General features: G+C 43.0%; 1 protein-coding gene across 1 annotated transcript in view; it reads right to left on the reverse strand.

The window, feature by feature from the left end:
• Nucleotides 1-2858: 2858 nt before the first annotated feature.
• Nucleotides 2859-12770, reverse strand: part of TBX15 (T-box transcription factor 15) — a 101507-nt gene continuing 91595 nt past the window's right edge. The window contains exon 8 of the mRNA XM_086464764.1: nucleotides 2859-3643. Coding sequence (XP_086320890.1) covers nucleotides 2859-3643 — 785 coding nt within the window. The remainder of the gene's footprint in view (nucleotides 3644-12770) is intronic.

A 12770-nucleotide genomic window follows, 5' to 3' on the forward strand; every position in this document is an offset into this window, starting at 1 on the left:
AATCAACAAAACAGTTAAACATATGCTAAGATGGAGGAATAACTGTCTAGCAAACTAAGCTCTCTCATTTTATATATGTGCCATGTAAGAGCTAGATAAATATGCCTATAAATACGGTCAATAAATGCTCACACTAAGGTAAATAAGTCTCATATGGAAGGCAACTGGATGGAGTAAAATTATCACAGTATGCTGAAGAGCTTTATTGAATCAGGAGCAGGGTGCTCGTTACTTTGAAGGATCACATTGCTGAAGAGCCTGGGTGACGATTTCAAAGACAATCCATGACTTTTCCCCATGGATTCCTACTAAAATGCACGGTAACTGGGATTCCAATTCTTCACACTAGTATTGATGGTTGTGCCCTACATGCATCTTTCACTTTCTTCAAGATTCGAAACGTACTTTGATACTGAGAATGATTTTGACTTTGTTGAATCACATTCTCTTCTTAGCTGAAATACAGAGTCATTCACAAAGAATTAAACGGAATAAATAAGAAAAAGGATCTAATGCAAATAGCCAGCAGAAGGTAATACTGATTCATACAACATACTGTTAACCTGTAGAAATCATTGCCATAGGATGGAGTCAATCCCAAAAGCATGGCAAACCTTAAACCACAGATTGAAGAGCATTTGTGAAAGATTCTGAAAGGACTTTAGAAAGGCTATAAAACTCCCTGTTTCAAGATTAAATGAAGAATTAATTATTAGGGGTAAACAAAGGTCAACAAGGGGAGGGACAGATTCTCTCCTATCTGTAGTCCCTCCAATTCTTTTTGGCAGCATCCACGGCTAGGCACAGTAAAAGCCAGAATACGGTCAGACAGACTAGTCACAGAACTGGGAATGGTATTGTTATATATACCTGCCCCTGCAAAAATAAAAATTTAGAAATCCTTGCAGAACTTATCTTTCAAGGTCTTCCTACCTTCCTGCAGTTTTTTCAGCTCAGAAAATGAAAAGTGTGTTGAGACAAGGAAAGCTGTAAACTCTGCAGCTAGGTTTGGGAGTGTTTCAGCTTCCCCACTGCTTTCAGTGTCTCAGTCTCATGATAGAAATGTAGTGCAAATGAAAAACTGGCGCATACCCCGAAATAACATTTAAAAATGAGAAACAAATTATACTGTTATTCGTAAGTATTATTTTCTATGTTGACTGTGAAAAATCATTCTGAAGACATTTTTATTGATTTTAGCAATCAAAATACCAACTGTAGCTATCTGTAAGATACACTTCCTGTGAAGACAGGCACCTTACAGTTCCCAGGCACTCAGTTTTTAAAATTTCTTAAGACAGAATTTTTATTTTTATTGTTATATTGCCTGGACTTCACAATTTAGCACCATGTCTTCATGTTCTCTGCTGTGCAAACATACATGACAGTATTTCGAAAATGTCTGTCTCTAGAAGACCACTGAAGAAGAAAAACACAGAGGGAACAATTGCAAAGATTTATTTAGCGCATTCTGTGCTTGGCACTTAGAAACAGAGTTCCGTGCATAGGGCAAATCTTTATACACCTTTTTCTTCATACATATTTTACATATCATTTTTATTGCCCTCTTTTATATTCATAATATTGAATCCCTCACTAGGCATATAAATACATTTATCTACAACACCTCACAACAAATCTCAATAATATCTGTATTCTGTTAGTTGGTATTTGCATTTTCACACAACTTAAATGCATAGCTTGCCCCAAGCTACAATTGTTTTCTTATTTTAAAACAATTTGAAGGAAAGGAAAAAAAAAAAAAAAAAGAGAAAAAAAAAGAAAATAAAGATGTCAAAAGGCGATGATCTATTTGGTTAAACAGAGATCATGTGGCAGGCAGGAGGTTGGCAAATACTCGACCTCACTGTTACTGAAATGCTAATGGTTTTCTATGGCAACTCTTGCATGCAAGGTGAGGGAGGCCGGCTGCACTTCTGTAGAGCAGAGCTCTCTTTTCTCATTGTTCTTCCTTGTGAGCTCAGTCTGGACAGTTTCTCCCCATTGGGTTGAGAGCTATGGGACACATGTTCTCCACAAAGCCTGTCATCTGCTCGGTTTAGGTACATCACTTTGGGTCACGTCAACAGGAGCTGAGCCCCCCTCTCCCCCATGCATCTTTCCGAAGATCAGTCCCTGCTTATGTCTAAGGCTCACTTGTGGGTTAAAACTTTTGTCTCTCTTCTCTCTCTCCCATCTCCATCTGCAGGCTGGGTGCTGGTAAGCTTGACCCTTGCAAAGAAACCACCAGTCTGGCAGAGTTGTGGTGAAAATGCAGAAACCTGTTTGAGAGGAGAAGCTCCAGCTCAGCACTGCCATTCCTGTGCTACAGTGGGAGAAGAACCCAAGGGCACTGTTGGCTTCAGAAATGGGCTGAGGTGCTCCAGCAGTGAGGAACAGTCTGTGAAGGGGGAGGTTTTTAAAGCTGTGGGCAGTGCAGCTTCAGAGGACGAAGCCTTGGGAGACTGCCTTTCTTCAACACCTGGAGGAGACAGCACAGGGGCACAGGCCCGTCCACACTGAGAGCTCACACTAGCTGAGAGTTAATGCATAAACGGTGTATTCAGCTGCTTCTCTCCAGCTCCTCGCTAAAGTCATGCCCTTCTCTCTGCAATGTCCAGAAAGAGCAGACACTCCGCACCAGGTCTGGAGGCCCTGGGCTACAACAAGCTGCGATGGCTGTCAGTCAAAACTTTCCACAAGATTCTATGGCGCATACCTAGATGACTTGTGTTCTTATTTATCATTACAATACTAGTTCCTATATAAGTTTGAAGGCAAAAAGGTACTGGGATGGGTTTACCCCTAGAAATGATGAAGGTCCAGCTGCCTTCGGTGCCAAGGAGAGGCACAGCTTGTTAGACCATGTGCACAGACATCTGTGAGGAGGAGCCCTGTACCGCACTGTACTGTCTGTTGTCACAGGCATTGGCCGTCTGCTGGTTGCTGGAGGGAGGGCTGATCATGTGCATCCCGTGATCCATCCCTGTGGAAAGATATTGCCTCTCTCCGAAGGCCCCACTGGACGGGGAAGAGCAGAGTAAAGTGCTTTGGGAGGTGGTGAGTTTCTCTGGGCTTGCTGCCAGCCTGGGGGAAGCAGGGAAATTGTATCCATAGAGGTTGTAGGGATTGTGCAGGGAGAAGGCATTGTAGGAGCTCTGCTGCATGTGGCCACCACCAAACATGTGTGAAGAAGAGGAGGTGGAGGCAGGGTTGCCTGCTTGCATAACATACTGAAATTGGGAGCTGGGGAAGGATCCCAGCTGGCCACTGTACGCCTCCATCTTGCTGTTGCTGGGCAGGGAGGAAGGAGTCGGCATTCCTGAGATCAAGGATGGAGTCCTCTGAGGCATGAAGGTTTCAGAGGGCTGCGAGGCAGAAGCAGTGCCACTCTGCAGCCGGTTGTAGCCGCTGTCACCCAGCCCTGGGTAGCTCTGCAAGGCGGCCATGTTGCTTCTGGCACACGGGGGATAATCAGACAGGTTGAGGTTGCAAAGCTGACTTTCCCGGCAGCCAACGTTGAAAGTGTTGGGAGCCAGATGAAAGGCTGGAGGGGAGCAGGATGGAGAGAGAAGGTGAGAGGAAGCAGAGGGCGACGGGGTCCCTGTGCTGGAGGTGGTTGGGGAGGTGCCTGTGCTGCCTCCTGCAAAACAAAACACAAGGTAGGATGTTCAGAGCCCAGGATCACATCTGCAAAATGAGATGGTCTCATTAAAAAACAGCTTAGTTTAATAAAGAAACAAGGGTGGTAAAATGGCCGCTGGAAAACTCAGCCTTTCTTGGCAAGGGCCTTCACTTTATTAATAGCATCCCTTGGTCTTTCCTGCTGCTTTTTTGTTATGACTTTGTTCTTCAGCAGAGGTTTTCTTCCCTTTTAAAATAGGAGAGAGAAGCAAGCCTTCCTGCAGTGGGAAAGCTGCAACAAAGCATCACTCCATCAGTCAAGAGATCTACCATTTTGAGCTATGTTTGTCTAGTCCGTTTTTTTGGAGGAAAAAAAAAAAGTCTTTTCTCCTCTCTCCTGATCTTCAGGAAGACTACCAGCCAGTGAGCTATACGGCCCCACTGCAAACATGCTTTATCTTTCACTCAGGGGGCTTGCGGCAGGAAGTGGCTGAAAGCATGTTAGGCTTCTGCACCATTCAACAGTTTTTTCGGACGGCTCGTGGTATAGTGGTACTGATTTAAGCCAGAAGTAACACTAAAATAAAGGAACACAGTTTCAAGCTATAGCCTGTTCCACTGAGCAGAGAAAGGGGATGTGTCAGGATTTTCAATCATGTGCTTTAACTTCAAAAGGGATATTCCATATGCTATATTACTGGCATTAACAAAATGTTGAGATATATGCACCTCAGTAATATCAATGTATTATACAATATTTATGCTATGAATGATAGCCTTGGGTAAGCACAGTGCGGAGCGGCTGCTGTCGACCCAGACAGCATCAAGAATATCATAGAATCACGGAATCATTTTGGTTGGAAAAGACCTTTAAGATCATCAGGTCCAACCATTATCCTAACACTGCCAAGCCCACCACTAAACCATGTCCCTAGGCACCAAATCTATACTTCTTTTGAACACCTCCGGGGATGGTGACTCCACCACCTCACTGGGCAGCCTGTTCCAATGTCTAACCACTCTTTCAGCAAAGAAATTTTTCCTAATATTCAATCTAAATCTCCCCTGGCACAACTTGAGGCCATTTCCTCTTGTCCTGTCATTAGTTACTTGGGAGAAGAGACCAACACCAGGCTCACTACATCTTCCTTTTAGGTAGTTGTAGAGAGCAATAACATCTCCTCTCAGCTTTCTCTTCAATATGCCTGTTTCTGTGTTGCTAAGTCAAAGCAGTTATACCCATTACCAGCTATGGGGAAGAATCTTATTGCTAAGCCACTGACTCCTTTTGTCATTCATTCAAAAGCGTCAAAGAGAAACATTGTGTCAGATCTCTATTAAAAATCAACGAGAAAATTTGAAGTTTCAAATGGCATCATGGACTTATATTCTCTTCCTGACAACACTGAAATGCTCAAACTTGCTAGTGCATTTTAGCTCCAGAGTTCAAAGACTTTTTGTGTAAATTTGTTATTTAGCATTTCTTTTAAAAGGTATGTTTCCCTGGTTCATTTAAAGCCTCTGACAGACAATCTCTGGCTGATTTTTTTGTGGTAAGTTAAGATGGTACCTCCTCCAGCCTTTCTCCCTGTCTCTGTCACAGGTTGTCAATATTGCAGCAGGGTCAGTAGAAGGGAACCTCTGCCTCTACATAAGTAGTTTCATTGCAATGTCTAAAATAGTAGCTGAAATTGCTGATAAAGGTGAGATTGAAATGAGGTACACAGCTACAGACACGCATTTTCCTGTTAGCCCTGCACTAAAGAGGGTGACCTCTGACAGAAAGGGCAGGCAGACAGCTGAGTTTGCACATCATCACTTATCTATTAAAGCCCAAAATACAGAGGTCACATAATCACAAAGCAAATACAGCATAAAGTGAGATGTATTTAACCCACAGTAATCCTGCATTTGATTCCTTACACCACATATTTCATGAACAAACTTCAGATGATGACTTACTTGCTGACAGTGTCTGGAGAATAAGTAAAAATACATATGTATATATGTATGAGCATTTAATGATCTGTTTGAAATAAAATACGTAGAATAAATTATTAACTGCAACGTCTTCATTTCAGCCTTCTTTTATCCCATAGTTAACTTTTAAAAACTACGCAGGAGAAGAGCAAACACACCAGTTACCTTGAGCATTAGGCTTTAAACATCTGCTAAGGAGTTATGATCTAGTCATACCCATAACTAAGGCTTTGGCTACACACAGTAAGAGTAAGTAAATATCTCTGACTAGCAATTGCCAGGGTCATTTAATGGTTCCAAAACTGAGAACTGCACATTTCAGGTTACCCCCAAAGAAGGACTGAAGTGATTCTGCTCTGAATTATTCCTATTTACAGGCAAACAGAAAAACCCTGAAGTGACAACACAGCAACTAGGAAACAAAGTGAAAAATATTTCTTTTTCTCTGTGACTTTAAAATGATGAGGAGGTGAGAGATCTATCAATGGGAGCAAACACCCAACCCAACGACTCTCAAGAGCGCTTTCTGCCAATGCCAGCCACAAGCATAGGACACACCATGCTTCTGCTACAACAGAGCGTAACGCAGAAGCCTGAAGTTCCTGATCATTTGTAGAATAATCCTTACACCTTTAAGCGCAACGGGAAACAATACAAAGCAAGGCCCATCTCAGCTCACTCTCTTTAGAAAGTAGACAGCTCCATTCTGCTCTGAACAATACTTCTTATCCATCTTTGCTGGCAGCACTAAGTATGGACCAAACACAACCTAGACTTTTCTGAAGTTATAACTTGGACTTTAGTTGTTACAATGTCAGCCAAATACCCCTAGAGATGGCAGCAAGCCCAGCAAGTGTATCCACACCACACTACAGTCTCAGATACACAGATGTGTATGTCGTTTAATGGAAGGCATGGATACAAACCAATCCAGTTAAACTGACACACAAGGCTATGTTTAGGTCTGGTTTAAGTCAATTGAAACCGCATTTAAGCAAGAACAAAATTAATCCCTCAATAATTCTCTTCTGTTGCTTTTCTCTACCCACTGTTCCGCCTGGAAACAGTTGCCAGCACCAACAGCATTTACCAGTAATGTCACAGTATCTCTCAGCGCCATACTTACCATGATTCCAAAGTGATTAATTGGTTTTGTGTCCGGTCTCCAGAAGATCATTTCTGGCCCTGCATACATCAGTCCCACATACGTGCGTTTAGCAAGTCACATTTTTATAAAATACAAGGTTCATAACTTCAAAGCCCTCTCCTTTGTATCTGAACCCTGCCCTGCATGGCAGATGAAAGTGTCCATCTTCACAGTATCCTGCCATTATGTCCAGGGCTTAGGGAAGCACTGGTGCCACCCTGGAAAGAGCCTGCTCTCTGTCTGGGCATACAAGTGATAACTAAATTGACCTTATCAAAGGGACAGGACCATTTCCAAAGAGGGGAAGTGGAGAATGATCTAGTGCAAGAAAGGTCAAAATTACAAACTAGGCCAAGAACTAAGAATTCGTTGGTAAGGAAGAATGAAAAAAGAAGAATGAAATCATGGTGGAAGACAGGGAAACCCTGTGAAGAGTGTGCGATGTAAAGGCAAACCTTCTTCCTCATGCCAGCGTTCCCTTTTGTGACACCATATAGAAACACTGGCTGTGCAACAGTGTCAAATATCTGCCCACAAAAATTAGGAAAGAAACTACAGTTTCTCATCTGGGTGCAAATAAGAACTGCCATTAAAATTTCACCTCGAGTAGCTTATGACTGGTCTTTCCTTCCTGTCACCTGTGTCCTTCTAAGCCTTGGTAACAGTGCCGTCTCTATGTTCCCAATAGACCCTTGCTTTTGCTTTTACTTAGACTGAACTTGTGTTAAGGACAATTTCAGATCAAACTGCAAGCCCAAACATACCCAGTCCATGGGTATGATGTGCCTTAAAACAAGGAGCTGGAGTATTCTTGAAATATTGAGCATGCCAGGGCATCTGAAAGGCAACGGGGACCTCTTCCACACAGGACAGATCACGCAGAGGATTTCTAACACTGCAATGTAAATGGAAAACACATCTGCCAGCAGCCAACGTTAGCCAAGGAAGCTTTCTGGCAACAGGCAGATAGAGGGGAGAGCATCAGTGCCAAGGGAGTCTGAAGCAATTGTGCATGGAAAATTTTCTGGGATGTCTCTTATGAATACCACCACATTAGTCAGTTGACCCACAACTTATCCCAACCTTTTTTATCTGAAAGGTGCACACAAATCACACTTTGGACTCCACTGGAGTATATTTTCCTTGCTAATGTTTCCAGACATCGTTGCTACTATCACCTGCAGTACCTCTGTACAAAACTCTCAGTCCTTGAAGACCTTGTTTAGTGCAGAGGAGGACATCAATTGCAAGATGAAGCTACAGTCAGCACAAGATATCCGAACATGAGTGCCATGCCCTGTGCAACATCAAAGTCTCATCAGACAGGCAAGAGTTTTATAGTAGTTTGGGCAACTTCTTTACTACCATTATCTGACCACATTAGCAGCCTGCAGCTCTTAGCATGGTTGGGCTCAGACAGTGATAACCTGATATTCACTGTCTCGTTAAGAACAGATGTGGCTGAGTTTCCTCGGAGGTTATGCCTCAGCTTTCTAACAAGGATGGGAATCTCAAGGTGATTTGTCTTAAGATTTTACATTTTGATGTGTCAGTCAGTACAAAGTTACTATTCTTTGAGTGCAAACACTTCTTAAACAGCTCAGCCCACTTCAACCTACAAGTTGAAGCTTAGCTTAGCTTAGTTTAGCTTATCATGGCCACAGATATGAGCTGCAGGTTCAGCATAGCCAGCTTATGGCCCAGAAGATGTACTCACCAGGACAGAATAGTCTCTGGCAATAGCCTCAGCCCAGTCACCTTCTCCTAGTTGTTCATCTGGCTAACGGCTCTCCTCCTGGCACTTAACTTGAGAAAATAAGCCCTCCTGAGAGGCAGTTTATGTTCACTTGGGCACAGAGCCATGCTAACGTAGCTTTCCAGCTTTTCAAAAGGAGCTGGCCAAGAGCTGGCATGTGTTTGGCCAGCACAGAGCACAGACAGAGGAGCCTGTCCATGCAGTTGTACTCTAAGTCACTCCTGAATGGTCTGTTTTTTGTGAAGACTCTACAGACATGTACATATATGTAAAGCTACTTTCTAAAGGATGGGAGAGACCAAGCCTTACCAGTTTTTTGCAGTGTTCTACCCTTTACAACAGTAAATAAAAAAATGTGACAGTGTGCATGCAGGAAAATTAATTAGAACAAAAAGCTGAAATCCCATTCCCGTTCTGTGCACTCATACGTGCATGAACCCTAAGTATGGCTTATGAAACTTACTCCCTGTCTTCCAAGTTACGGCACTTTTGGTCACAGAACAAAAATTAAATACTTGTCCAAAGATGGAAATCTGAGACAGTAACGAAGGAGGATTTGTGCAGATTCTCAAGTGATCCGACTGATAGATTATCAGGCCAGAGAGTGCCACCATAATCATCTGCTCTCATGTCCTTGAAGAGCCAGGCCTAGCACAAACCTGGATTCATTTCTGCTTCAAACACCACATGCTTCAGTCCAGGCATCTAAATGTCACAAAATCAAGTGTCATTCCTGCTCTCAGATATCATGACAACTTTTACCTCGCAAGTATAACTGACAGACCAAGGTCTCTCTTCCCATTCCTAGCTTCCAAAACTCAAGCCTAAAACCTTCAGAAGGACTGAAAGATTCTTCATCACATCCTTCTTGCACAATTACTACCCCTTTGAGTTCCCTTTTCACCACCTTGGAAAACTGAATAACTTTGATGCCTCTTCCTCGTCTTCTCACCAAGCAAGAGCAGGTCCGCCTGGTCTGTGATGTGCTGGACTCTCTCTTCATTCTCTCCTCATTTCTAGGAATGAAAACTTCCCACTTTCATGGGAATGAGAGACATTTCTGTCTTCACAGAGTGTAGCTGCCTGTTTTCTTCCTAGAGCCCTTGGTCAATTATCAAATTATGAATCCATTGGTAAAATGTTTAAAAGGCCCAAATCAGACCAGAAATCTACCACGTGCCAAATTGCTGAGTTGGTAGGGGAAACATAAAGAGTGCTTTGTAGTTCTTTGAGATACACCTCAAAGAGGGCAAAAAAGATGATCACAGCAACAGATTTAAGGGGAAAGCATGTACTGTATGGTATAAAAGTGAGGAATGAAAGGAAATTTTATTTAAGATTAGAAAATTATAGAGAAGGACCTTTTTTATAAGTTTGCCTCAAATTACAAGAACACTGGACTTAATGGTAAATCTAGAACAACTCAGAATTAGCACTCTACTTCCCTTTGGTGCTCACAGATTTCTGCAACATAAATGGAGCAGTCAGAAAGTTAGAAATAAAACTTGCCTCAGTCATCCTCCAAGATAAAATATTTGCAAGATCTAATGGTAAAAAACAACCCTCTTTTTCTAATGTGGACAAAAAGTACAATTCAGGATTTCTGATTTCCATTCCCACCTATATCCAGAGCACCAAGAGAACTTTCCCAAAAATACAAGACAACATCCCCTTCCCAGTCCCTCCAGACTGTCTTTAATACAAGGGTTTCTGCTCCTCATATAAACACACGATATTCTTGGGCCAGCTCCATGCTGTCTCAGGAGAAGGCCTGTTGGATGTGACTTTCTGTCTTGTGTGCAGATAGTTGTAACGTAACATACACAACAATTCCATGAGCTGTACATCAGCTCCTACAGAAATGTCTCCTCTTTCCCTACTTCAAGTACAGATAGATCAAATCAATTCATGCTTGAAGGATGATGAGCACTCCATTTTAGTGGAGAAACTTGCTCATCAGTGATAATTATGCACTGTCCCTCACATTTACAACTATCAGCTGGGCACAGACAAGGGAGTCACATAACGAAAGCTCCCGCAGGAGCTGACACTGAGTGAAAACAGGATGCATAAAAGGACTCCACGTGGCACAAATCCTTCAGAAAGTCGCAGCAGAAGGTGCTGCAACTTTGCAGCTGAGATTAACTGAAATTGTGGCAATTTTTTTGGCAGTGACAGGAGTAAACTGAATTGCAAACCTCTCCTGCCATTCTTGATGAAGACTGCTTTGGTCCAACACAGCCCCTGGAAGCTCCAGCACTTTAAACAATAAAAAACACGATAAGCAACTATAAACCACCAGAGGCACTGTGGTTCAAAATTTCTGAACTAAGGAAAAATGTCACAGTACTGTAGCAAGCTCAAAGCACATGCCACTTTCTACTTGGAAGAAAACAACGTACTGCTCTGAGGAAATTGTGCAAATCTTCGAAGTATCATTGCTCCCCTTAGTTCATTCATGTGAAATCTGATCACCACCCATGAGATAACAGAGATTTAGGCTTCAGTAATTAGACTTTGGGGTAAACACTTCTCTGGAGTAACAAAGTGCTTCAGGCTCCTTTCAGGTCGTCAGGGAGGGGCAGAGACTTTGACTCTCAGCCCCTCATATCACATCTGGGAGGGTATTTTAGATTTTCACTGTGAAAGATGAGACCTTGAAGCTCCAGAAATACACCTTCTCTAAAGAAAATCTGTCTGCGGCTCAACCAAGAAGAAGCCGGAACAATTTGTTCCCTGTTGCTTCGTTTAAATGAGGCGATCTATGAGCCATTTGAAGTATGCAGCAGAAACCATCGCTTGATCCCAATAACTCTGGCAACAGCTGCTCTGTTTCCAATCTCCCCTTCAAGGTCAAAAGAACCAAGAAGATAATTGAGACCAAACCCAGATATCTGACCTCTGCCAATAGCCTAGACTGTCCATAATTGATTTCAAAAGGGAAGCAGCACCCAGATTATTCTGGTGGCATTGCTGAGAGAAGCGATGGCTGCCATTGGGAGGCAAATGGCTAAGCAGATGTATTTGTAGGTTGTTCAGCCTCCTTTGACATAAGCAGCTCCACTCTTTTGGAGGACACTATTTTGGGGCTCTGGCATCTCAGATAAAGCCAAAAAGATCTTAATAGTTATTTGTTTCTATCTGCCTCAAAGCACCTGTGATGCCTTCAGATGAAGTTCTGGAGGGCTGTCTTCCCTCCACTTGATACCAATACACCTTTGTACATTCACAATACTGTTTTCAGATAGGTGCAGTAAGGGCTGCTCTCTGAGTATGACCCCCAACACAGAGAAGAGAAATATATCAAAGAAGAAATGAGGAGCAAGGAACAAGCAGTACAGACAAACTTTGACAAGACGGAGTTGATACCTGCCTGAAAAGGGTAATGTTTACAGACATGGAAGATGGAAAAGCAGCAACACCTCAGCTCAGAGTATCTGTCTCCCATCTGCTGATACATCATGCAGCCCTAGGGACTGTCTGGACTCATTGTTACTACAAGAAAACATTGTTCCTTTCCAGCAGTAAATGAGAAGATTGAACCACTTCCACACAGAGGAGAGGAAGCCTTTTGTGCATATCATTGTCAACACAAGACTGCAGGGTTGCGATGTTCCCTTTTAGAGGAAGACAGCAGGAGCTGTACTCAATCACCAGTTCATACATGCATGCTGCTCTAGAGATAGCAGCATACCTGCTGCTACCAGAGGTATCTGCTTATACTAGAGATAGCAACAGCACACCCTTCTTTGCCTCCAGTACCCTTTTGGACAAATTTCAAGCCCTTTTTGCTAATCTCAGCAACCATTAACAACTATTTTGCAGACTTTCTAATAGGTAGCCTCTCTACCTCAGTTCTCCAGTCCAAGATCACAGAATCACAGAATGTTAGCAGTTGGAAGGGACCTCAAAAGATCATCTAGCCCAACCTCTCTGCCAAAGCAGGACCACCTAAATCAGATCACACAGGAACGTGTCCAGGTGGGTTTTGAATGTCTCCAGAGAAGGAGACTCCACCACCTCTCTGGGCAGCCTGTTCCAGTGCTCTGTCATGCTCACAGGGAAAATGTTTTTCCTTATGGTAATGTGGAACTTCCTGTGCTCCCCTTGTCCTATCATGGGCCATCACCGAGAAGAGCCCAGCTCCATCCTTCTGACACTCACCCTTTACGTATTTATAAACATTAATGAGGTCACCCCTCAGTCTCCTCTTCTCCAGGCTAAAGAGACCCAGCTCCCTCAGCCTTTCATCATAAGGGAGAT

The sequence above is a fragment of the Leptosomus discolor genome, chromosome 1 (assembly GCF_034619465.1).
Source record: "Leptosomus discolor isolate bLepDis1 chromosome 1, bLepDis1.hap2, whole genome shotgun sequence".
NCBI lineage: Eukaryota > Metazoa > Chordata > Aves > Leptosomiformes > Leptosomidae > Leptosomus > Leptosomus discolor.